Source organism: Chrysochloris asiatica, unplaced genomic scaffold (genome assembly GCF_000296735.1).
Source record: "Chrysochloris asiatica unplaced genomic scaffold, ChrAsi1.0 scaffold00053, whole genome shotgun sequence".
NCBI classification, from domain to species: Eukaryota; Metazoa; Chordata; class Mammalia; order Afrosoricida; family Chrysochloridae; genus Chrysochloris; species Chrysochloris asiatica.
The window spans coordinates 16087667-16114641 of NW_006408571.1; the positions used below are offsets into that span (position 1 = coordinate 16087667).

Genomic DNA, 26975 nt, shown 5'->3' on the forward strand with positions numbered 1-26975 from the left:
ACACACACACACATACAGCCATGGAGTCAGTATAACTGCCCTTCATAGGTTTTTCAGTGCCTGTGATCTTTTAGAGGCAGATGCCAGGTCTTTCTTCCAGGTGCCTCAGGGTGGATTAGAACTGCCAATCTTCAGTTCAGCAGCTTATCACATAACTGTTTTCACCATCCAGGGACTCCATATAGGTTATAAACACATACTTCTAGGAGAAGAAATGACTTTCACTATCTACTTTGTACACCTGAACTTGTTTTGAAGGTCTCTTAGCAGGCGTGTATTACATTTAAGAAATTACACCACATGTGAAGGCAAGATTGAGAGAGAAAAAAATCTCTGCATTCTAGTATGCATTGTCAGGCAGCTCTCTGGTTATTTCCTTAACTTGCACTTTTAGAAGCTGAATATGTAGAAATGGAATTGATGAATTTTAAAGGTTTTTAGTATATATTAGACAAAGAATGCTCAAAATGGCTATACCAGTTTATACTCTAACCATCAGCTAATGTGTACCAATCTGTCTGAGATTTCAACTATGCTGGGAAGTTATTTTCAATATTTCTCAGCTTATAACTAAAACAGAATCTCATCTAAGTTTCTACTTTCATTGCTCATTGAAATTTTAAGTATTTATCGTATGTTTGTACTTCTTTGTGACTTAATATTGTTTGGCTGTTTTTCATCTTATGGTGTTTCCCTTTTAATCTTTGTTTCTTTTTTTTTTCTAATCTGGTCATCTGTTGAAGCGAGTGAATTTTCTTTCTTTCATATGCAGTTTTTAATATATTGACTGGAGAGTTTTACATTCTATTTACAGCCTTCTGGTAGTTAATATGGATTTTTAAAAATGTATTTACTTACAATTATGGTTTTATTCTTATAAAGTCTAGAAAGAGAAGACAATTTTTTTATCTTCTTCCAGAATATGATGCAAACTTGATAATCATTTTTCTTTCCTGTCTTCCATACCTCAAATGATGCATTGCAATTGACAGATCTGCTGCACGTTGTTGTTGTTGTAATGTGCCATGGAGTCGGTTCTGACTCATACCGACCCTGTACAGGGTTTCCCAAGGCTGTAAATCTTTACGGGAGCAGAAAGCCTCATCTTTCTCCCACGGAACAGCTGGTAGTTTCGAACTGCTGACCTTGCGGTTCACAGCCTGATTCATAACCACTACGCTACCAGAGATCTGCTGCACAGACCTCTTTAAATCATTCAAAAGCAAAGATAACAGTCTGAGGATTAAGATGTGCCTGACCTAAACCATGGTATTTTCAATAGCCTCATATGCATGTGAAAGTTGGACAGTGAATAAGGAAGATCATTGAAGAATTGATGTACTTGAGTTATAGTGTTGAAAAATAATATTAAAAGTACCGTGGACTGCCAGAAGAACAAACAAATCTCTTAGAAGAAATACAGTCAGAATGTTCCTTAGAAGTCAGGATGGTGAGACTTTGTGTCTCATACTTCAGACACATAATCAGGAGGGACCAGTCCCTAGAGAAGTATATCATGCTTGGTAAAGTGGAGGGTCAGTGAAAAAGAGGAAGGCCCTAAACGAGATGGATTGACACAATGTAAAAGCAATGGGTTCAAGTGTAACACAGTCGTGAAGATGACACAGGACCGGGCAGTATTTCAGTTTATTGTGCCTCGGGTCACTATGAGTCAGAACCAACTAGACAGCACCTAACTATGACAACCACACCTCTGCAACCCACCTCTCCCTATTGTCATGCGGGGTGTCATCTGGTATTTTAGTTCAATATTGGCATTTCAGGCATCTTTTTAAACACAATAATTATTTAGATATTTAACAGTAAGTCTTACCCAAATTTCTATTCAATGTAATTTTAAATCCCCTTCATCCTCATAGATTCATTATTCTTATTACTAGAGTATTTCCTCTAATTTTTCTGTCAGTGGGGGGTCTGTAGATGGGTTGATTTCCTTTGAAGTTCATGAAACTTAAGCCTCAAGACCCATGACTTAAGAGAGCATCGTTATGTGTTGACATGATCATATGTTTTTGCAAATTTGAAAAAGTAATGTTTTTTTGTAGTTTTATTAAAAGAACCTAACTCCAGACCCTGATTTTATAAGGTTTGTTGTTGTTGTTAAGTGCCGTTGGATCGATTGCGACCCATAGCGACCCTATATAAGGTTTCCGAGGAGCAACTGGTGAACTTGAACCGCCAACCTTGCCGTTCAAATGGCTTTGCAGTCTGGCACATTAACCCACAGCGCCACACCCCCCAAAATGAATTTACCCTACTCCAGGAAATGAAGGAATTAGATCCAGTCATCAGGACAGTGGTATAGGTGATCAGACTAGAAAAAGAAATAGGAAAGTTGGTTCATCGCCCTAGGAATACACCAGAGAAGAGCAGCACTGGCTCTGAGAGTTTCAAAGGATCCCATGGTCTTAGTGGGCAACAGGTCAGACTCGAAGCTCAGGTCTGAATGGCTGCAGCAGTGACTAATGATGTAAATATTGTTTTCTGGCCTCTTTTTTTCAGAACCAGGGAGCTAAACAGCACCTGTGTCAGCCCATTGGATATGGAGCGTTTCCTCCACTACTCCCTCATCCCATCAGTAAGTAAAGGGAGGGGAAGGCTGAAGGGAGGGAGGAAAGGAAGCTGGGCTACTCCCACAGCCAGGGTCCCAAAGAGTATGGAATAGGTTAGCCGAGAGACATCAACTGAGTTTCCTTCAAAAGCTTTGACTTGCTTCCTTGGCTTAGTGTGATGTAGACGAGTTATCAAACACAAAGCCAGGTATTAGCTCCAGTCAGCCTGTGAAGGAGACTTTTAAAGACCCAGGAGTCAAGGACAGTGGCTTATAAGGATGTCTATCAAAAGGCTCTTTGAGGAAGTCATGATTCAGTGGAAGTCTGGTGGGAGATTTGAAGTTAACTAGGTAAAGGGAGGAATAAAGTGTGTTTTCAGGCAGAGGGGAAAGGACATGTCACAGTTCTGTAGAGAGAGGGCCTATGAGGGGTGCAAGGAACTGGCAAAAAACCAGTTAGGCTGGAGTGGGAATTCAGGTGGAAATGGGCATGTCAGATTAGGCAGAGAGTCCTGTTGTTATTACGTGCTGTGGAGTTGGTTTCAACTCATGGCAACCCTGGATAAGGTTTCCGAGACTTTAAATTTTTTTGAGAGCAGAAAGCCTCATTTTTTTGCCCATGGAGTAGCTAGTAGGCTCAAACTGCCAACCTTGGCTCATAGTTCAGTGCTTCCTCTATGGAGCCTTTGAACTCCCTGTAGGCTCTGGTAAGGAATTTTGTCTTCCTTCTAAGCACAGTGGAAAGTCATTGAAGTGTTTTGGGCATGAGGGTGGCATGATCAGATTTATGGTTTTAAAACACCACTCTGGCTGCAATGTGTATGTCAGGTTGAAGGAAGGCCAAGGAGACTACTGCACATGCAGAGGTCTGGGTGAGAGAGGAGTTCAGCTCCCAGTGGATGCTGGGCAACTTGAGATATTCAGGAGGTTAACAAAGGATTTGGTGTTGGTTAGATAGAGGAGGTTGTGGAGAGGGAGACGCTGATGATGACTCGGGTTTCTGACTTGTGCCACTGGAAGAATAATAGAACCTACCATTCACTGCTGTTGTTATGTTGTTAACTGCTGTCAAGTCAGTTCTGACTCATAATGACGCTGTATAGGGTTTTTAAGCAGCAACTGGTGGGTTTGAACCACTGACCTTTTGTTAGCAGTCCAGTGCTTATCCTACAGCACCAAGGGAAATTAGAAGAGATCAGATTTGGGGTAAATGAAGGGACAGGGCCAGCAGTAAAATCATGAGCTCCATTTTTGATACATTGAATTTGAGAAGTCTTCATATTCAAATTCACATCAAAAAGAAATGTCAACTATGTCGTTAGGTATAAGGAGTCCCCGCAGCATGGTGGGTTAAGTGTTGGTCAGCTGTTCAAACTCACTAGTCATTCCTCAGAAGAAGTATGAGGTTGTCTGTTCTCGTAAAGATTTACAGTCTCAGAAACCCTAAGGAGCAGTTCTGCTCTGTCCTAGAGGGTTGGAATGATTTGGAATCAACTTGATGGCAGTGAAGGTTTTTTGATAGGTGAGTATACAGTTCTGAAACTCATGAGTCAGATCTTGGATGGAGGTTCAAGTCTGTGAGTGTTCTGTCATTAAAAGTGTGGGCATGGAGGACATCACCTAAGAAGAGAAGATCAGGTAAGGAGAGGAGTGGCCCTTGGACTTAACTATGAGGAACATAGGTCCTAGAACTAGAGGAATTGTAGTTGTTCTGAGCGCTCTACTTACCCACACATTCTCTTGCAGCTAGTCTGTGCTGAGAATGAACATTCCCATCAACCCTCTCATCTTCTCTTCCTGTAGGTTTTCATTATTTTGGTCCTGTCCTTCCTCCAAAGACGAGAGCATTGTAGAAAGAGAGATGATACTTCCTACCTCCTGGGGAACCACTTTAGCATCATCATGTGAGTTGAGGGGGCGCCCACGGCCACTACAGTTAAGGTCTTGATTAAAATTCAACTCAATTCAGTCAATGCATTGCTTCAAACATGTATCTTTGCACAGCACTGGGCTAGGTCCCCATCCCAGAGGAATTTATAGTTTACTAAACAAGCCATATCCAAAAGGAGGTGTGCAGAAACGGGGACATGAACTTAGTGCTGAGGGGACACAAGTGAAGTAGTGATTCAGTGTGCCTGGTTAGAAGCCACCACTGGGTAGGTGTCTTAGAAGAGGAGCTCTTTGAGTGAAGTTTTGAAGGTGAGGAGAGCAGCCATATGGAAGAGGAGGTGAGATCCATGCTCCTGCCTGCGATGCTCTGCTCTCCCTTCCCACTGCCATCCTCAGTTCTTTTCTTTGGTCTTTTGTCCTTTTTTTTTTTTAAGGTCTGGCTCAAATGCTACTTCATTGAGAAGCCTTTTCCCAAGTACAGTTACTTACTTTGATACAGTCAGAGTTCTCTTGGTTATAAAAAACACATAGTTGCTCAAGTTGTTTACATAAAAGGAAAAAAGAAAGAATTCTCTTTAAAGTTATTTGGATGTCATGTAAACCAGCAAAGCAGGCCTCATGGGAACTGCAGCCTGAGATTATGGGAGTTTATGGGAGATTGACTCTTACTGTATGTCATCAAACTCCCCTCAGCACCATTTCCCCATTATTCTCTCTGTCTGACTGTATCATCTGACCTAGGATGTCTGCTTCCTTAGAACCTCAGCTTGTCTCTAGCACTGACTAGTTCCCAACTTGGCATGACTTTTTAAACCAAAATTCTGCAGCTAACTGACTCAGGTCCTCAGGATTATAAATTCAAAATATGTGACAGACATCTGACTGGCCCATGCAAAATCAGGTGGTCACCCATAGCCCAATCAGCTGTGGCCAAGAAAGCATGATTCCCATGGTACAGATACCTAGAAGTTCCTCAGGAATCTTGGAAGGAATAAATCTCACTGAATGTGACTGAGTGCAGGGCAGGCTCTCCCAAACCTGTCTGGGCCTTACTCCTTGTTGTAGTACACCTAGAGAGATGGAGTTCTTATAGATGGAGTTCATTCCATTTTGCTTTCCATCATGACTACATGTGTCTCCCACTACACATGAAGCTCCTCAAGGGCAAGCATTTTGTCTTCCTCACTTTAGTGCCCTGGGACTCAGGAAATGTCTGTTGAACCCCACTCAATTATCCACCTGAGGGTGGGATTGCTACTTTGAAGATGAACTGTGAGACTATTTCAGAGTCACCTTCTAGGCTCATAAACGTTTTTTACTATTCACAGGCCGCTGGACTTCGTGGGCACATTTAGTAACCGATGGTCCTATGGAATTGCCTTTGGGGCCACAGCCAATAAGATCATGTTCTTGTTCTCAGAAGGCTACCAGCCCCTACAGGTCCCGCAGTGGGCCCAAGGTACAAAGGCTGCTTCTCACCTGCTGGAAATTTCACTATGGGGTTTTTGCTCTCAGATATCCTATGCCAGGTTTTCCCTGGGATCAGGGCATTAACTGTGAGAACTGTCAATGTTCTTTTCAGCTTATTCCTCGCCTAAATTCAATGTTTAATCCACAGAGCCTCAAAGCTTATTTGTGGGGCTCTCAGAGGTCCTTGTAGACATTCTGAGACAAAGGATCAAAAGTCAACCATTCTAAAAAGTTCTTCTGAGTCATAGCCATGGCTGTCTTCTTGACATCGATGAGGCCTAGAATCAGGAAATGCAAACTGAAACCACAATGACACGCCACTATACACCTCTTCTTGTTGTTGTGTGCCATCAAGTCAATTCTGACTCATTGCGACCCTGTGTAGGATTTCTGAGAGCAGCTGGTGGGTTACCAGTCCAGCGCCACACCAGGGCTCATACACCTCTTAGAAGTATACAGTACTTTTCTATATTTGTCATTTTTGACACATGTTTACACCCATGAACTATTGCTACAGTGAAGATAATGAAACATACGTCTCTCTGGAGACCATCATATGATTTCTCTCCTTAAATCTATTCCATTCACAAGATAGATTATATGAATGCATTTCCTCACATTGAACTTCCTCTGTATTTCTGGAATAGACTATGTGGTTAAGATATATTTTGTTTCCTAATATGTTCTTGGGTGTTGTTTGCTAATATTTTAAGATTTCTTAATCAATATTCATAAATGAGATTGACATGAATTTTTTTTTATTGAACTAACTTCTATAGGAACTCTGGTAGTGTAGTGGTTACTAATAGGGCTGCTGACTTCAAGGTAGGCAGTTCGAAACTACCAGCTGTTCCACGGAGAAAGATGGGGCTTTCTGCTCCCATAAAGATTTACTGCCTTGGAAATCCTGTGCAGGGTTACTATGAGTAGGAACTGACACCATGGTACTAAACAACAGCTTCCATAGATCGTATTGGAATCAATGTTATATCCATGCAATAGAATCCGTTTGAAGGCTTTCCTTCTCCTTATACGTTCTGGGATAGTTTAAAGAGCATGAGTTCCCAAAGCCTTCCAGAAATCCCCTGAGCCCAGGTGAGAAGGGGAATCAGAGCCTCTCTGGCCCTGTCTCCTGCAGCCCTTGTGCTTCTGATTGGAGGCATAGAAGTCGGCCTGTCCCATTTCCCCTTCTTTGCCTGCCTTTCATCGGAGTTCCGGCTGGTCAGCGCCATCCTCGGCTTCAGCTACTCTCTCATATGGTAAGAAGTATTGTGCCTATCTGGCTCCTATGCCTGCTTGCCTGTGACTAAATTCTGGACAAAGGACTGGAAGTGACCTGACAGCTCTCTGAGGAGGGCATTTTGCCCAAGGTGGCCAGGGGGTGACTTGTCCAAGGTCCCATTGCAGCCTGCACTTAAGATTTCAAAAGGTTAGGCCAGCATTTATCTGCTTTGCATGAGATGTCTCCTGAAGGCATCTCCCAGAAGCCACAATTAGAAAAATATGTTTCTGTAAACTGTCAAGGCTCTCCCAGGGAGAAGTAGGAATCTCAGTGGATGCTTCTGCTTAACAGTCATTGCTTCTCTTGGATCTCAGAAGGAAGACACCTGTCTTAGTTTGGTATTCAGGGCCCTTCAGAGTCTGACCACTCTCTGTCTGTCCACCTTCTACCTGTCTCTAGTACATGCCTCCAGACATTCTACTCCTATGTTCATTCATCCAACCACTTATTCATTCAACAAACAAAGAACATCTCTACTCTCAGCCAAGAGACACACTGGAAAACACAACAGAGCTTTAATGGAACATGCATTCTGGGGTCTTTGTCTATAGACTGCTGTTATTGTTAGGTGTCATAGAGTTGGCTTGACTCATAGCAACCCCACGCACAACAGAACAAAACACTGCCCAATTGTGCACCATCCTCACAATTGTTGTTATGCTTCAGCCCATCTCTGCTGCCACTGTGCTGATCCATCTTGTTGGGGTCTCCCTCTTTTTCACTAATCCTCCATGTTACTAAGCATAATGTCCTTCTTCAGGGATTGTTCCCTCCTAATAATATGTCTGAAGTATGAGATCTATGGAACATTCTGGCTGTACTTCTTCCAACACAGACTGGTTTGTTCTGACAGTCCATGGTACTCTCAATATTCTCCTCCAAAACCATAACTCAAATGCATCAATTCTTCAACGATCTTCCTTATTCATTGTCCAACTTTCACAAGCATATGAGGTCATTGAAAATAGCATGGCTTGGGTCAGGCACACCTTAGTTCTCAAACTTACATCTTTGTTCTTGAGCACTTTAAGGAAGTCCTGTGCAACAGATTTGCCTAATGCAATACGTCGTTTAATTTCTTGACTGCTGCTTCCATGAGTGTTGATGGTTGATGTGAGCAAACTGAAGTCTTTGATAACTTCAATCTGTTCCCCATGTATCATGATGTTGTTTAGTTGTCCAGTTGTGAGGATTTTTGTTTTCTTTACATTGAGGTGCAACCCATACTGAAGAATGTAATCTTTGATCTTCATCAGTAGTATTTTAAGTCCTCTTCACTTGCAGAAAGCAAGGTTGTATCATCTGCATATCACAGGCTGTCACTGAGTCTTCCTCCAATCATAATGCCACTTACTTCTTCATATAATCCAGTTTCTTGGATTATTTGCTCAGCATGCAGATTGAATAAGTATGGTGAAAGAACACAGCTCTAGTGTACACCTTTTCTGATTTTAAACTAGTCAGTATCACCTGGTTCTGTCTGAATGACTAAGAAGAGGTTTGTGTACAGGTTTCTCAGGAGCATAATCACATGTTCTGGAATACCCATTTTTCCCAATGTTATCTGTAACTTGTCATGATCCACATAGTCAAAAATCTTTGCATAATCCATAAAGCACAAATAAACATTTTTCTGGTATTCTCTACATTCAGCCAAGATTCATCTGACATCAGTAATGATATTCCTCATTCCACGTCCTCGTCTGAATCTGGCTAGATTTTCTGGTAGTTCCTTATTGATGTACTGTTGCAGCCATTTTAATTTTTGTTAAGGTTTTATTGTGAATTGAGTGATAGTTTCATGGGAGAATATCAGCTTGACATTCATCCTATCATATTTTGTTTCATTGCAATGATTACCATCCCCTCCATGCATCATCATTCAACAGCATTTGCTTCTAGTCCCTCTGGGTTTTGTTTTTGTTGTTGTTGTTGTTGTTGTTTTTTATGTACACTAAAGCACTCAGGAACATATAACCATTCAAACAAACAAACGGTATACCCTGCAAGCCTACCCTGGCCCCCACTGCCAACATACAGCCCCTCCCCCTTCTTGAGTCCAGATTTCCCAGCCACTCCATCTCTTCACGTCATTGTCTCTGCCTCCATCTCTGGTGTCACTTGTTGCAGCCATTTTTGAATCGTACAACATAATGTTATTTATATGTGATAGTAATGATATTGTTAGACGATTTCTGCATTCCATTGGGTCACTTCTCTTTGGGAGGGGAAAACATGGATCTCTTCCCATTCTTCGGCCAAATTTCTTGGCATACATAAGTGAACTCCTCCAGGGCTGCATCAGTTTGCTGAAAGATTTCATTTTGTATCCTGTCAATTCTTGAAGCCGTGTTTTTTGCCAAGACCTTCAGTACAGTTTGGACTTCTCCCTTCAGTACCATTGGTTCTTGATCCTATGCTGCCTCTTGAAATGGTTGAACAATGGCCATTTCTTTTTGGTTCAGTGACTCTGTGTATACCTTCCATCTTCTTTTTTTTTTAAACAATAAAATAGCATGTTTACTGAACTGGAATGAGAGAAAGGCAGTTGAAGTAAGACAGATGAACTTTGTCTTGTAAGAATCAAAACCGCGGGGCTCCATAATCATCTGGCATCCTCTCAATGTTGTACCTATGGTTAGAAATGTACATGATAGGAACTCCAGGGATCTTCTGGATTCTTCGTTTAAGGTCCCGGTCAACTGTGGCCACAATGTAACACTTGTGCTGAGTTACTCTCTGTACTAAGCAGTCATCTGCGTAGGTTCCTTTGTGTGTCCATGGTAGTCGTTCAAATCTTGAATCCTTGACAATCCTTAGAGCCACTCGATACTTCTGCCCCAACTTCTCAATTTCAGCCAGTACACAGTCAATTATACAAGGAACTCACTTGGTATACAGACAGTCCATCATCGATTGTACAAGGTCCAGTTTGGCTTTAATGGGAAGTTGATAAACTTGGTATCAACCAGGATGTGGTAAGGTGGGCCCAGCTGTGTTATATTGGAAGAACAAACAGGAAGGGTGTTGGGGGACTTCTCTTTCCTTGAGTGCGCTGGGATCTGTCTTTTCTTTCTTTTTAGGTTTTAACCTATCTTTTTCTTTAAGCCACTGATCTCTGAGACTAAGCATTCGCTTCATGGTCTCATATTTCCTTGTTTTCTTTTGCTTCCCCATGTTCACACCACACTCCTGCTCTTTCTTCCGCAATCAATTCTCCCTTCCATCTTCTTTTGATGCTTTCATTCAATATTTCATTTCAATGCAAGTTGAAGCTTGAATTTTTTCTTCAGTTCTTTCAACTTGAGAAATGCTGAGCATGTTCTTTCCTTTAAGTGTTCTAACTCCAGGTCTTTGCACAGTTCAGTGCCTGACACTGAGCCACACAGATCTGGCCCTAAGGAATATTTGTGACTGAATAATCACATGGCCAATTCTACTCTGCAACCCCTGAGGCTCATTTCCTGGCACCCAACCCCTTTGCTGATCCTGTTCTACCCTTCCAGTATTTTCTATGAGGAAGGGTCCAGTGTGGGGCCACTGCAGTCTGTCAGGGACAATGACAAGTGTCTCACAAGCAAATGATACATCAATGATTATACTTCCAAAATGTGTAAGTGGTTTTCTTATACTTTCATTCTTTTTTTTTTTTTTAACTTTCATTCTTTTTATTGTGGAAATCCATCTATAACATAAAACCTACCATTTTAAGTATTCAGTGACATTATTTATAGTCACAATGTTGTACAATTGCTGTTTCCAAAACAGAAATGGTTTGGTTTCAAAAATTAAGAGAGGTTCTCCAGCCAGTTCATTTCTTCAAGTTCTGACAGGTTTCTTGACAGGAGAGAAAGGGTGCTGGGAATTGTTCAGAACCATATGGGTACAATGAGAGTCAGACCCAAATGTGACCAGGACTGGAATGACTATCAAACACGGGTGAAGGATTGGGGTGCAGTACTTTTGCTCAGTGCTTACAGAAAAGCTTGGGTAGAAGCAGAGAGAAAGTTGGCTAGAGTCAGGAGGCCTGGGAGTTAGCTCTGGCTCTGCCAGTGCTTCTATGTGGAGCTCTGGACTTGTTCTTTCCCCTCTCTGGAATCCCAACTCCCCACCTGAACCTCGAGGGAAGGGAGGGTTTATGGAGTGAGTGATCTGGGCCCGAGGTACACTGAGGCCTGGGAACTCGTCCTTCCTAGGGGAAGGGATGCAGGAGGAAGCTCAGGATGATGGCATCTGAGCTATTTTCATAGAGACTATTCCCAGTACCTGGCAGAGCGGTTAAGCACTTGACTGCTAACCGAAAAGTCAGTGGTTCGAACACACCACTGATGCTCCGCAGAAGAAAGGTATGGCAGTCTACTTCTGTAAAGACTTGCAGCTTTAGAAACTTAATGGGGCAGTTCTACTCTGCACTTTCGTGTTGCTCTGCGTTGGAATACGGCTTAACGCCAGTGGGTTTGGGTTTGAGTTCCTGATACTGTGCAGGGAGGGAATCCTAAGTGGCCCACGTCCTATTTCTGTTTTTCAGGTTTTCTGTCACCATACTTTATATCATACAATGTCCCCATGGGCAGGTGAGTCCAGGTGAGCTGTGTTTTGGGTGTGTATGTCCTATCACCATGGCCAACTCATCATGTGACCTCCAGCAAGCCTCTGTCCATCTCTAGACCTCAGCTTCCTCATTTGTTTTTGTTTTAAACAAACGAAAAAATGGTGTTGAAGTCATTATGATTATTCGCTTGTGTGTTCATTGGCATGCTCATTCATAGACATTTGATGCTCACAGAAGCCCTACAATATGGGGAGGGTATCATGAAACCTATTTTTATAGTTGAGGAAACTGAGGTCCAAGTCGATCAAGTAACTCTGAAGTAGTGGAGGACTTGGGATTTGAGGCCAGGCCTGGGTGAGCACTTAGAGACGAGGTTTTTCTGGGGACAGACTGGGCAGGAAGAGAAGTCCACAGCTTCACTAAATATGCACAAGAGGCTCTGGCCCCTGCCCTGCCCACAGCCTGTGGTCTGTTTCTGTTGCAGTATGTGGGGAGGTACGAGAATGTCGTGTTCTACTGGCCCTCACTGCTGTGCCTCGCCTTCCTGCTGGGACGCTTCATGCACATGTTCATCAAGTCTGTGAGGGTCCACCTGGGCTGGGAGCTTCAGGCTGTGAGTACAAGTTCTGAGCACTCTGTCCATCCTGACAAGAGCCTCGGGTAGTCGGTACTAGTATTATTAATTGCCACATCTGGACTAGGAATCTGGGACCAAGAAAGGGGAGTTGAGTTGCCCAAATACATCCAAGTAGTCTATAGCAGAGCCAGAATTTGAACCCAGGTAGTTTGGCTGTCTAGACTCACTCTTACCCGCTATACTGCACAGACTCTCTGACCATCCTGGGTCTGCCTAGTGTACAGTTCCAGGCTCTCCTCACTCCACATGGCAGCCTAACAGATCAGCCGTTGTCCAGAACATTACTGGATGAGGGCAAATGACTCCAAGTTTGAGGTCAGCATGGGGCCAGGAGTGCCCTGTCTCTGTTCTCCACACCTCATTGTCAACACACCAGGGTCTACATGACACGCATGAACTTTAGGCCTCTGGGGTTCATTGCCGCTCTCCATGACACATATGAGCTTTGGTCTATGTATCAGCTGAGTCTGAAGTGCTGATGAGTTTATTTTTCTGACCTGAGCTTTTCTTGTACTTAGATGACCTTAAGGATACAGGTGGCACAGTGGGTTAGGCATTGGACTGTCAACCGTAAGATTGGTGATTGAAACTCACTAGTCACTCTGTGGGAGAAAGATGAGACAGTCTGCTTCAGGAAAGATTTACAGCCTTGGAAACCCCAAAGAGCAATTCTATGCTGTCCTATAGGATCACTGGGGGTTGGAATCTTCTTAATGGCAGTGGCCTTTGGTTGCTAATTTTTTCAAAATGAACATATGTAACAGTCAAGACATGCAAGGTTTTGTTGTAGTAACAAAGAGTTCTACATCTCAGTGACTTAACATGATGAAGTTTTATTTTTCACTGTGGTTACATGACCATCATGGTGTGCTGAGGTACCATTCCATGTTCTCCTCACTCTGCATGTCAATGGAGCAGCCACCATCAGGAACATTACTGATGGACATGGAACTAGACAAATCACATGGTGACATACATTTAAAGCTACCACCAGGATGTACTTCCACTCAGACTCCATTGGCCAAAGCAAGTCACCTGGCTACACCCACTTTCAAGTGGGGAGAATGCAGTTCTCCGATGTATTCCCAGGAAGGGTAACCAGAATATTTGTGAATAGCCCCACTGCCCAGAATCTGGAGGTGATGAACCATGCAAGTGCTTAAAAACAAACAAAAGTAACCCTAAGATGTTCCGGTTATTTCACATAGCTTCAAAACTTTTCAAATTTGAATATGTAAATGAACTCTTATTAAGGAGCTCTGGTAGTGTAGTGGTTATGAGTTAGGCTGCTAACCTCAAGGTCAGCAGTTTGAAACTACCAGCTGTTCCACAGGAGAAAGCTGAAGCTTTCTGTTCCCGTAAAAGATTTACAGCCTCAGCAACCTTATACAGGGTCGCTGAGTCGGAACTGACTCCACAGCCCATAACCACCACCACCATGAACTCGTACTGTATTTACACCAATTGTAGTACCTGATGAGGAGTTTCTCACAAAATATAAAAAGTTGATCCAAATAGATGTTTTTTCCTTTAAGGAAAAAAGGCCATTTTGAACACCATTACTAGCAATTGAAGAAAAAGCAATACCCATTACCTACAAGTCAATTGTAACTCATGGCGACCCCAAGTGTGTCAGAGTAGAAGTGTGTTCCATGGAGTTTCCAGTAGTTGATTTCTTGGAAGTAAGCCTTTCTTCCAAGGTGCCTCTGAGTGGACTTTCTGTTAAAAGCTAAGTATATTAAGTAAGCATCTGTACCACCCAGGGACTCCAGTTGAAGAAAAGGAAAATCTTCCTTCATTATATGAATAAATATCGTAACTCCTGGGCAGGCACTATGCACAGCACTTTATAAATATTATCTTGTTTCTTCTTCATAATAAAGTTTGGAAGTTGTTGTTGTCAAGTGCCGTCAAGTCGGTTCTGACACATTGCGACCCTATATACGCTTTCTGAGGAGCAGCTGGTGGGTTTGAACTTTAGAAGTAAGTACTGTTGCTTCCCCCATTCGCTCTTGAGGGATCTGAGGGGAAGACGTATAACTTGGCTGAGGCATGCAGTTATGAGTAGCCAATCAGGACTTTGGCCAGATTCTTGAATTCTACCTAGGAACCCTTGTGGTATAGTGGATGATGTGCTGGGCTGCTAACCAGGAGGTCAGCAGTGTGAATTCACCAGCTCCTTTGAGGGAGAAAGATGAGGCATTCTGCTCCCATAAATATTTGCAGCTGCAAGCAGGGGCACTATGAGTCAGAACCAACTCAATGGTACATCAACATCCAGGATAACCAGATTTTATCTTATAACATGTAAAATTTGCATACTCAAATATATGTAGCATGATAGATGATGACATGGTACTTGGAGAAAACATTTCATAATCAACCATTAAGGTTTCTTTTCTTTTTTTTTTTTTAATGCAGAAAAAATTTTAAATGAGCAAGAGAAATTCCTCTTTATAAAAAGTAAAACCAGCAATCAGTAAGATGAAACAAAATTTGTATGATTGTTGAGTGGAAAACTGATCTGCTCTGTAAGCCTTCACCCATTTGCAATAAAAAGTTTTAAAAAGTAAAAACACTAGGATCCTGGGGGTTTCATTTTTCAACCAGTGGTTTGAAATATTGAGGCAAATCACCAGACCTCTAAGGGGAAAAGGACTCCACAAAGCAATGACGGGTGCAATCAGTAAAGGGAACACTGAAGTCAGACCTCTGATACTTTGTAAAAAACAAACAAACAAAGCTCTTGGTAAACAAGAAACTGGCCCAGGTTCTTCTTTCAAATAGAATAGAACAACTTTTGCCCAGATTTATACCATTTGTTGTTCTAGCTCTTCTCAGAGAACAAACCCTAATCAGAATTCGTGAACCAAAGCATACACCTCTCTCCTTTCTCACAGGAAGAAAAGCCTTTCCTGGAAGCTCACCAGGCAGAGCACGTCAAACAGCTCCTGAGGAAGCCCCCTCTACAGTAAGCCGCAGTTATATTCATTCTCCCTCAGTCTTTGCAACAATACTAACGAGCCCTGACAATGTGACAGACCCAAGATGGCTGGAGGACACTATATCAGCCAGGACTCTTGTGTACCCTAATGACAGAAACTCCTCAAATTTAAATAGAAAAGGGAAATTTATGGGCTCACATAACTGAAAAGTCTAGAGGAAGTTTGGTTTCAGGTATAGCTGATCTAGGGACTTAGGGGATGTCATCAGATTTCTCTAGATCTCTCAACTCTGCCTTTCTCTGTGTTGGCCTCATAGTTAGATGAACTTTCTTCACATGAGGAATCCCCAAATCTCTAAACTTATATTCTCCTAGCTTCAAGCTCAGGGGAAAAAGAAATTATCCTTCCCAGTTATTCAATCTAAAGTGCCAGGAATGAGTTTCATTGGACCACATGACACTCTAGAACCAATCCCCATGGCCAAGGGAGTGGAGCAAACTGATTGGCTAAGCCTGGGTCACATGCTTACTGTGAGAGCCAGGAAGTGGTGTCAGCCTCACTTAATTAACCACATGGAGCAAGGGGAAGGGAAGGATATTTCCCCCAAAGAAAACTGTAGCTGCTGTTACCAATAAAAGAGGATATGGATGGAAAAGGACAAATGCCAGCATTTATGCCTATGTCACTGTATACATCGGGATAGTCCCAGAGATTGGGTACGTCTTATCCAAAGTCACACAGCGATTCCTTGGAAATGCCAGTACTTTCGTTAGGATTAGACTGGTTCACATAGAACAGAAAACCCTACATAGTGTCACAGAAAAGGAAAAAAAAAAATCTTTGTCATCTAAAAGATCTCCCAGGTCTATCTGCAATGGCATTTCAGTGACCATCTTTCTGCTCCAATATTTAGTACATGGTTTCCATCCTCAAGGCTATCACATGGTCCCAATGGCTGCTGGACCTACCACCACATCATATCTGTATTTTAGACACCAGGAAAAAGGAAAAAAAGGACAAAGGGTTCCCAGCACTGTGTTAGATCCATCTATGCAGCTTCTCAAAATCCTACACTATACAGCTGCTCACATCTAATGGGCCTAAACTTTGTCTGGCCACTCTTAGTTGCAGGAGAGTTTAGGAACTATAGTCTTGGATTTGGTGAATTGCTGCACTGAGTCAAATTGAACAGTGTTAAGGAAAAGGAATGCATGAAAAACGAAGGGGCTCTTTCCTAACTTTAAATTCTGTGATGAAGAAGAGGAGATGGTGTTATTTTGTGATGAACTGGACATTTGTTTACCTACCAGAGAGAAAGAAAAGTCTTGGTTTCAAACCAGGATATATGAGTGGGACCCCCGCTTTCAGTTCCCCAGCAGAATGATCGGAACCACTGTGCTGGCTTTCATTTGCCTATACCTTGTAAGTACCTCTGAGAAAATCCTTTTCTATGTCATGAATGGGATGGGTCAGGAGTTTGTGGGATCTTATACACAAGCAGCAAGTTCCTCAAAAGCTGGGTCAAAACTGAATTTCTGACAATCAAAAAAGGAGACACTTTGACCCCACCATCTTGACTCCAGAATACTTTGGCTGTCAAAGTAAATATTACTAGTAAAGCCAATTTCCCAGGTAGGATTCAGTAGAATCCTAGCTTGGGAAAAACTCACAGTCTAAGAGAAGGAGACATGATATCAAGTACCTGACATCATCTTCAAAGTCACCCCTTACTCTCATTTTACTCTGATTTATTAATGCTTGAAAAGTTCCTTGAGACTTTGTAGAGCCTGCACTTGTTTGCTATGGTTGAAGAATTGAGTATGAGGTGAGTCCTGTCTCCAAAAACTCATAATCTAGTTCACAAAAGACAGTGTCCAGAGTCAACTCAGAAGAGTTTTGAATAACTGAGGGAAAGACTAGCTTCTGAACCTCTGAGAGATCTGCATGCTGTTCACAAACCAAGCTGGACTCAGGTAACATTTTGAAACCTTTGCTTTGTGTCTTCAGTTCATTGTCATTGAGTTCTGCGTATTTGTGTATGTGAGAGAGGAGCTTGACACATTTGAAGGCCATCTGGAGACCTACATCGGCTCCTTGAATGACACTGAGATGCTGACCTCAGTCAGTTGGCGCATAAAAGAGCTGATCAATGTGACTAAAGGTAAAGCCTTTTTAATTGAAGTATGTCTTTTTTATTATTGGGTTGCAAGAATTCTTTATATATTCTACATACAAGTCCCTTAGCAGGTATATGATTTGCAAACATTTCCTTCCATCCTATCTATGGGTTATATTTCCATTTATTTACCTTTTTTCATCTATTTCTACAACATTTGCAGTTTCCAGTGTATAAGTATTGTACTTCTTTAGACAAATTTTTTCTTAAGTATTTTATTACTTTTCAAATTGTTATTGTGGTTAAATGTATATAGCAAAACATTGGCCATTTTGAAGTATATGATTCAGTGGCCTTCACTGCCTTCACTATGCCGTGCAACTATCACTGATACTTGCCTTCATCCTAAACAGAAGCTCAGTACCCAGGCCTCCCTCCCCAGCCCCCAGGAGCCACGAATACACTTTCCTCTCCCAGCACTTGCCTGTCCTACATGTTGCATGTAGGCGAGATCATACACTCTTTGTTGCTTTGTGTCTCACTTGTTTCTCTCAGCATCCATGTAGTAGCATGTCTCAGAACTTCGTTTCTCTTGATGACTGAATAATAGTCCATTGTGTACATATAGCACATTTTGTTTATCCAGTCATCTGTTGAGGGACACTTAGGTTATTTCCACCTTTTGCTATTGTGAATCATGCTACAAAGGACAGTGCTCAAGTAGCTGGTTGAGTCCTTGCTGTCAAGTTTGAGGGTATACAAGTATATATCTAAGAGTGGGGTTGCCTGGTGTGCCACTGTGAGGTATGCAGTAGACTGGTTTAAACCCACCAGCCCCTCCTCAGAAACCCCTTGCAGGGTAGGGTCACTATGAGTCTGAACCAACTCAACGGCACTTAACAACAACAACAACAACAACAACCCCATGAACATTTTATGTTGAACTTTCAGAGGAACCGCCATACTGTTTTCCATAGTTGAGCTTCTCCTGTGGATTTTTTTTTTTTTTTTTTCAGTTATTGTATTTTTTAGCTCCAGTCATTACTTGGTTCCTTTTTACATAATGTCTATCTGTGTTGATTTCCTCATTTTGTTCATGTCTATATTCTACGTAGGCCTTTCTAATGTGGGAAATGTTTCAACAATACTATTTCTGGTTTATTTCCTGAGACCTCTCATATTGCCTTTTCTATTTCAGGAGTTTGGGTGGTGACTACTGTGCCTGCCTCCCTCACGTGTGTGAACTATCTGTTCCACATTTTGGCCTGCTACAGGTAAGAAGGTATCTATCTGCCAGGCTATTATCAGAATTCCCAAGTGGTACCATAAGTGCCCAGTATGGACTTAGGGACAGCCACCTTTATTGGTAGGAAGAAAAACCTACTGAGTTAAACTTTTCAATGAGCCAGATGTCATGCTTTGAGTCTTCATTTGAGGATTAAGTATGTTGTTGTTGTTAAGTGCCGTCGAGTCGGTTCCAACTCATAACAACCCTGCATAAGGTTTCTGAGGTGTCTGAATCGCCAGCCTGTGGTTCCAACTGACCTTGTGGTCCAGTGCAGTATCCTTCAGAGCTATACCAGGACTCCAAGGGATAGCTATCGTCATCTGCATTTTTACAGCTGAGGAAGTAGAAACTCTACACAGTTATATATCTTTCTCAAGTAATTAGGACAGAGTGAGTCTTCCTGAGTCCAGACTTTGCTATTTTCTGTACACACCGGGTCTCTCTAATGGATGTCAAGATCTGCCATTACAAGCTTTGGTCATGCAAATTGAAAACAAATGGAAAAAATGTAGGAGATAACATGTAAGAAATAAAAAGTGGATGCAAACATGATTATAGACTATTACAATAACTCTATAAACATAAGGTTTATGCATCGGTCCAAAAACTGAACTCAAACATGGAAAGGACTGCAGTTGATTTGTCAGAGGGGGAGGATTGTAAGTTCCTTGTTTTGTTAAACTCTGGGTAAGTGATTGACTGCTAACCCAAAGGTTAGCTGTTTGAACCCACCCAGGGGCCCTGTAGGAGAGAGACCGGCCATCTGCACCCATAAAGATGATAACCTAGAAACCCTTACGAGGCAGTTCTACTTGTCACATGGATTCACTATGAATCAAAATTGGCTCCATGGCACCCAACAACAACAACAACATGTGGTTTAAGGCGATGCTATCAATAAAATTGTTTTTTTGTTTTTAAATGGTATGTACAGACGCACATATTCATTGTAGAAAAATAGAAAATACAAATAAGAATGGAGGAAATAAAGGCCACACGTAAGGAGCTCTGGTAGCGTAGTGGTTACGAATCGGGCTGCGAACCTTAAGGTCAGCGGTTCGAAACTACCAGCCGCTCCGCGGGAGAAAGATGAGGCTTTCTACTCCCGTAAAGATTTACACCCTCGGAAACCCTGTACAGGGTCGCTATGGGTCGGAACCGACTCGACGGCACTTAACAACAACAACAATCTTACCTACCAGATTCAATCACCATCTTCACTTTAATAAATTATTTTCACAAAGAGGAATTGAAGTAGTTGAATGAAGGTTTTTAAGGGAAATCAGAAGTCTCTGGTGCCCATGAGCTGTAGTCAACATGAACCACGTGCCACCACCCTCCCCAGACCTTTCTGCTGATATCTACTGAACTCTGACTCAACAGCACCTAACAACAACAACTACGAACTCTGTGCATGAAAAATTGTAGCTATTTAACTTTACTTTATGTTCTCCATTTTCCCTAGAAAGCACATAAAGAGGATGTGGTCAGGAAATAAAAAATTTCTTCCCTCGAGGTTCCACAACCCTTCCTCTTCAGAGAGTGTGGTAAGTCTTAGGGGAGCAGAATGCCCCCCACTGCTCTCCTGTGCCCAGGTGGGGTGTCCAGACTCCTCCATCTCAGTCCTGTCTGCTGCTTTGTGACTCAGGGCAAGTTCTGTTCTCCATCCAACCCTTCAGTTTCCTTGTCGGTTGGATGAGGACGACTGCATACCTGCTTCCCTGGGCCGGTGGGTGAACTTCAAATGAAACAGAAATGCTGGGCAGATGTGTTAGAGAGAGCAGAGATATGCTTCTTTCTGAGATCCCCTTTTCTTCTTCCTTTGCGTCATTTTTATTTTATTTTCGATTTTATTGTGATGAAAATATGCTTAGCAAAGCATATGCCATCTCAATAATTTCTACACATACAATGCAGTGACACTGACTACATTCTTCAACCTGTGCAACCATTCTCAAACTTCCGCATCTCAGTCTACCACCATTAGCATAACTTGCCTTTATTTTTTAAATCACAGGTGGCCATAGCAAGGTATTCTGGGTGGCAAATAGCCTACATACTGTGGGGTAAGTACCATTGTTGGACCCACTCAGTCAACACACAACCTCTGGGCACCTGGGAGGGGAGAGGGGAGTCAGATGCAACCCTAGCCCCTGCCCTAGAGGGGCTTTCAGAATGGAGGGGGAGCACATACCCAGTTAGCTCATCATCCCATCTGTCCTGAGTCCACAAGGCCCTATGTGCTAAGGGCAGTGATGACCCAGAGGAAGAAGTGTCTATCCATGCCCAGGGCAGAGCTCAGATGCTTGCCCGAGATGTTGATATTAGAACTGAACCAGGGAGGGTGAGTGGAATATCAGAGGAAGGAAGGGGTGTCGTGCCAGGCAGAGAAAGTACCATCAGCAAACATACCAAGACAGGAGATGCGTGCCCTGTAGGGGAAGGTACAGTTCTGGATCATGTTGGAGTAACCACGCCTCCTTCTGCCCACAGGCTACCTCATCATCCACGTGATGCAGAGTCTGTGCGGCATGGTGATCATGTACAGCCTGGTACTGCCCATCGTCCACAACCAAGGCCTGGCGATGCTGCAAAGTCTGGGCATTGGGATGTGAGTGCTGGTGACTGCCTGTCGTTCACCAGGTCCTAGGAGCTGGTGGGCCCCTGGAGCCTCGCTCCAGAAAGTGCACCTTCCCTGTAGGGCTTTCCCCAAACCCTGAGCCTGTGCACTAGGTTCTGACCAGGAAGGGTTCATCACAGCAACTCACTGGATAGAGAAACTTGCAGCTTACAAAAATGCTTCCTCACCCACCATTCCATGGGGCCCTCACAACTGTTTTGGGGGAGACACATCTGCTCATTTTACGGATGGGAAATAAAGACAGGCCCGTATGGTAGAAGGATCAGGGAATCTGAGCTCTGGTTTTAGATCGGATACTGGCTTGTTGTGTGACTGGATAAGTGGCTTCCCTTCCCCTAGCCTGAGCTAACCCAGGTTGTTGTTGATGAGTGCCACTGAGTCGGTTCCAACTCATAGCAACACACAGCAGCTGCTCAATTTGAACGACCTGCCTTGAGGTCAGCAGTCCAGTGCTTATTCTACAGCGCCATACCAGGACATCACGAAGCAGGTGCCATGCACCTATTCTCTAACAACCATTTAAGGGTAGTGCTCTGTTAGCCTCCATTCACAGGAGATGGAACAGAGACACAGAGCAGGGAAGCAATTTGTCCTAGGAAGGGACCTCCTTGCCTGAAGTCACTGGCTGTCCTGCCATCTCCTGTGGCTTTCTCGGGCACTTCTGAACATCCCATTCCTTTCTTTGATTCCCAACTGTTAAACCGCTTGCCCCAGCTACCACTCCTGGACAAAGAGCCAGAAGAGCTGACCATTTCACCTTGGGAATGTCACCTCCCCTTTGTGAGCTTTCTTTTTTGCATAGTGGGTGTGAGAGTGCTCTGTAAAGCACAGAGCTATGGGTAGGTGACATGTCTCTCCTCTGTCCTGGGGCGAGAGGGCAGGAAGGTAAAAGTGGAAATGTCCACTACAGGATGATAGGTGGCCTCAGGACAATTCCACCCTGTGTTTCAGCCTCACCATATCCATCGTTGTGGGTATCATGATCCTGCAAGTATGGATTGCTGCCAGCTTTTTCCTGCAGCCAAAAATGGGCACAGCTGACAAACAAAAGCCCTTGGCTCTCAACAACAGGTGAGGGGACGGGAGGGAAAGGGGAACTACAGGGCTTCTTCCTTGGCTGTCTCTGTTCCTACCCACTAATCCTCTGCAGGTTCCTGAGTGGTCTCTCAGGGAGGACCTGCAGTGCAGCGGTTCAAATCCTGCGTCCAAATCCAGGCTCTATCACTTACAAGCTATGTGACCTTGGATGATGTTACTAAACATCTATGAACTTGTTTCCCCAATTTACAAATAGTTGTACATATATCAGTGAAGTATTGTGAGGATGACATGGATTAAATATGAAAAGTTCTTAGAACAATAGTGTCTGTTACATGGTAATCTTTCTAATTCACTTGTCCAAAGTCATTCACTCATTGAGGAAACATCATAGGCACTGACGGTAAAGAGAGAAGCCCTATGCCCGAAGCTCACAAACCATGGAAGAAGTCAGACACGCAGAGTAGAATCGATAGAGTACAAAACTGTTTCAGAAGAAATCATGGAGAAGCTGAGAGTGGCAGAGAAGAGGCAAAAAACAAACCAAACAAAATCCAAATTCATTTCCATTGAGTCAGTTCCAACTCATGGCGACTCCACGTGGTACAAAGTAGAACTGCGCCTTGGGGTTTTCTTGGCTGTAATTCTGACAGAAACAGGTTGCCAGATCTTTCTTCTTCTGTGCCATTGAGTGAGTATAAACCACCAATGTAAAAGAGTCAAGTGCAAACCTCGTAACAGCACCTGTAGACAGAAGGGATTTATTCAGTTGCAGGACTGGCAGTGAGGGCAGTAGGTTGGGCAGGATTTCTGCAGGTAGAGCTGGAAGAGGACATATTGGTCGCTGCAACTATGGTACGGAGGCAAGAAAGATCAAAAGGGCGGGATGTCTTAGGAGAAGACCAATATGGTGCCATGCAGTGGCTTTAGCTGGTAAGGGTCAGGGAGCAGGCACAAGGTCAGAAAGGTCCTGATAAGAGAGGGTCTGCAAAATCAGAATGAGAACATGGGACTGTCCCCATAGCCAATGGAGAATGCAGTGACATGGTCAGGTAGTGATTTGGGAAGTTCATGCTGGAGGACCATAGAACAGCCCCAGCTGGAAGCAGGTGGACAGTGGGAAAGCCCAACCTCTGCTTGAGACACAAAACCCGGTGTAGCCATGGGAGATTTTTTATACAGGAAACCTCAGAACCCAAACACCATCTGACACATTTATAATCCCCCCACTGTACCCTGCTCGGCACTCTGTCCCCTGCAGCAGGACCAGTCCTCGTGGCAGTGCCTTGGGGTAGTGTAATCAGTGCTCACTTAACAGCACAGGGTCACAAAGCTAGGAGACAGGATCTGCTGTAGAACCTGAGGTACTCCAGGGTTTTCCTGCCGAGCCACCTTGCCCTACTGAGAGGTCACAGCCCTGGTGCTGACTTCTGTTTGCAGGAAAGCATTCCACAACTTCAACTACTTCCTGTTTTTCTACAACGTGCTGCTGGGCTTGGGTGTGTGCCTCTCCAGGCTGTTCATCAGCTGCATGCTGGGCACGTGGCTGATTGCGCGCATCGACAGAACCATCATGCAGAGCGGCTATGAGACAGCAGACATGGGTAGGTGACCAACCCTAAGGGCTTGCCACTGGGCAGGGCTGTTCTTGCCAACCATGTGGAAGTTGCCTGGGAGGCTGTGAGTTCACATCCTCCCCTTATACTCTGAGCTTATCCTCCTGTGGAGTCTGTCAAGATAGTGAAAGAATGTGGAGCCCAGGGGTCAGATGAGCGCTCAAACTACTCTGTAGAAAAGTCCGGTACTTTTGACCAACCTTTGAGATTTAACAGTGGGACAGTAAGAAAGAGGTAGCTGACCAGTTCGTCTGAACAGCTGGAAGTTAATTTATGAATAAAAACCAAAATCCAAACGAGTTACTTTCAAGTCACTTCTGACTCAATGCAACGTGCCCCCCCCCCATTCCCCCGCCCATGTGTACCAGAGTAGAAGTGCTCCATAGGGTTCTCAATGGCTACGGTTTGGGAAATGGATCCTCAGGTTTTTCTTCTGAGGTGTATCTGGGTGGATTTGAACTACCAACCTTTTAGTAACTGAGTACATACCATTTGCCCCATCCAGAGACTCCAAATTATTAATAAGCTGCTTTTAAAATGTTGTTGTTTTTTTTTGCATAGAGGCATGAGAAAAAAAAAAAAAAAACACATCTCAGAATTACTAGCATTATTAGTTAGGAATTTGTTTCATTAAGAAAATGGTCTGCTTAGTTGAGGTATTCACAATCAAAGCCAGTTTGAGGAAGCAAAAGTAGTTTTGTTCTGTTTGTAGCCCAGGCCCATCCATTTACTCATTCGTCCAATCTATGCACTAAGTACCTCCTCCATATAAGCCGCAGTTGGCTTAGCCCCTCTGAGTTTCAGTTTACTCATAAAATGGAAGAACTGGAATTTAATTTTTAAAAATGGTTCCACTTCTTTATACCTCATTTTCTAAGTTTCTCAGAAAAGCCCCAGGTGCCTGTTGGCCCCTGGCTGACACTGCAGTTAGGTCTTGAAAGGCAGAAACTGGGCCATCCTGGGAAGTCGGGACAGGGGACAGGGAAGAACTGTTGCCTGGCCTTTCTGTTTCCCAGGGTATAGAACATGGATTGGCATGCTCTACGTGGACCATTATCACACCAACCCTGTGCTTGTCAGCTTTTGTCATATCCTGGTGACTGGCCACAGAGAAAGGAAGCTGAAGCAGGTTATCAAATACTGGTACCTAAACCAAACAGCAGGTAAAGTCTAGGGTTTGGACCTACACTGGGGTTGGACAGGGCCTCGCTGGTATCACTGAAATGCCCTAGACACCTTCCTTGACTCCTCAGGGCTCCATAGTCTATTCCCACGCCTCCCACCCCATTACTATACACTACCTCTGCTAGGCAATTCACCAGTGAGCCCTGTCTTGGTCTGCAGACACTCACCTGAACTGTCTTCGTTGCTGTTCTCAAACACCGCAGACACACAGTCCTGCCGGACAGCCTCATGTCCCATTGTGACCTCTCCCCTGTTTCTAGCAGTCCCAAGCCAGCTCATTCTGCCACGCTCTTCCAACAGCTTCACCCCAGTCTGTCTTCACCAATTCTCTCCTAGGTCCCCGTGTCTCAGCTCGGTCGCGGACGAGGTGGCTCCTGCTGCAAACTCTGATCAACAACCCCAGTCTCATCACACTCAGAAAACCAAAGAAGCCCAACTCTGGGGAGCTCACCCAGATTCTGCAGACATGCTTAGAGAGCTGAAGGTGACCTCAATACTTGCTCCAAGGCCAGGCAGGGCCACCTCCCCTGGAAGGCAGGCCCAGGCTGATGAGCACTGTTCCCTCTGGGACAGGAACTGGACATGCAGGTGGCAGACAGCTCTGACCAGCCATGGGATGGGCTACCCAAACTCTCCATGGGGTCTCAGGACTATGTCATTGTTTTGGTAAAAAAAATAAGGAAAGATTTTCTTGATTAAAAAGATAGAAAAAAAAAAAAAAAAAAAAAGACCAAAATCTAAAGAAAAATTCTGGTGAACAAACTTTACCCAATAATGCCTTCTCTGTCCAGAGTAAGGAGACAGTCTTGGGAATTACATGGTAAGAACTATTTAGTTTGATTACAGGTTTCTGTGGCTGAAGACAGGGGCAGCATTTTTCTATCAGAAGAGTCAGACCAAATTTTCCTCTGAAATTAAGCAGAGTCTCTATGGTGGGTGGAGAGGTTTCAGTTACCACAGTCTGGGAGAGCAGGCAGACACAAGCCAAGCTGTCTATCCTATCCAAGGAGATGAAGAATGTATCAGAACTGGCCCTGGGTCACGGTCACATGAAGACACACAGGTGCTCTCTGATGTTGCTGAGAGAGAGGCAAAGATGGAGGGTGGGGGTCCCAGAACAAAGATGTGGAACTAAGCAAGTCCAGGGCAGGTTTCAGGAAGCTGATCATGTGAAGTGGAGTGGCAGGGTATGGGGAAATGGTTAGGATCAGTCCAAAGGAAGCTCAAATGCTACATTGTGAGGTCTGGTCTTTTCTCTTTGCTGGAAAAGCTAAAACAATGGAACATTGCTATTAAGTGGATTCTCACTCATCGCTACCCTATAGGGCAAAGGAGAACTGCCCCTTACGTTTTCCAAGGCTGTAAGCTGTGCAAAAGGAGCTTTGGTGGCACAGTAGCTATGCACACAGTTGCTAAACAAAAGGTTAGTGGTTCGAACCTGCCAGTCACTCCACAGGAGGAAGAGGAGGCAGTCTGCTTCTAAAAACAATTTTCAGTGGACAATTCTACTCTGTCCCACAGAGTCACTATGAGTCAGATTCAACTCCCCAGCAGTGGGTTGAGTTTGGTTTGTAATCTTTATGAAAGCAGGTTGACACATCTTTCTCCCATGGAATAGCTGGTGGGTTCAAACCCCGACTTTTGGATTAGCAGCTGAACACTTAACCGCTGTGCTACCTGGCTTCTCTTTGGTTAGAAGACCCGATACTTACATTCAAATAAATGTGTCTGATGACCTGACTG

The 26975-nt window shown here is 43.7% G+C and overlaps 1 protein-coding gene and 1 pseudogene across 1 annotated transcript in view; one reads left to right on the forward strand and one right to left on the reverse strand.

Moving 5' to 3' along the window:
• LOC102826627 (stimulated by retinoic acid gene 6 protein homolog) overlaps positions 1-25714 on the forward strand; it is a 54573-nt gene extending 28859 nt beyond the window's left edge. Inside the window, exons 3-19 of the mRNA XM_006863189.1 lie at positions 2524-2599; positions 4376-4476; positions 5791-5921; positions 7071-7191; positions 11743-11788; positions 12251-12379; positions 15304-15374; positions 16659-16770; positions 17356-17509; positions 18663-18738; positions 20218-20299; positions 20770-20818; positions 21246-21363; positions 22345-22464; positions 23872-24035; positions 25064-25210; positions 25569-25714. Coding sequence (XP_006863251.1) covers positions 2524-2599; positions 4376-4476; positions 5791-5921; positions 7071-7191; positions 11743-11788; positions 12251-12379; positions 15304-15374; positions 16659-16770; positions 17356-17509; positions 18663-18738; positions 20218-20299; positions 20770-20818; positions 21246-21363; positions 22345-22464; positions 23872-24035; positions 25064-25210; positions 25569-25714 — 1843 coding nt within the window. The remainder of the gene's footprint in view (positions 1-2523; positions 2600-4375; positions 4477-5790; positions 5922-7070; positions 7192-11742; positions 11789-12250; positions 12380-15303; positions 15375-16658; positions 16771-17355; positions 17510-18662; positions 18739-20217; positions 20300-20769; positions 20819-21245; positions 21364-22344; positions 22465-23871; positions 24036-25063; positions 25211-25568) is intronic.
• LOC102821152 lies at positions 9798-10391 on the reverse strand (annotated as a pseudogene).
• Positions 25715-26975: the final 1261 nt, after the last annotated feature.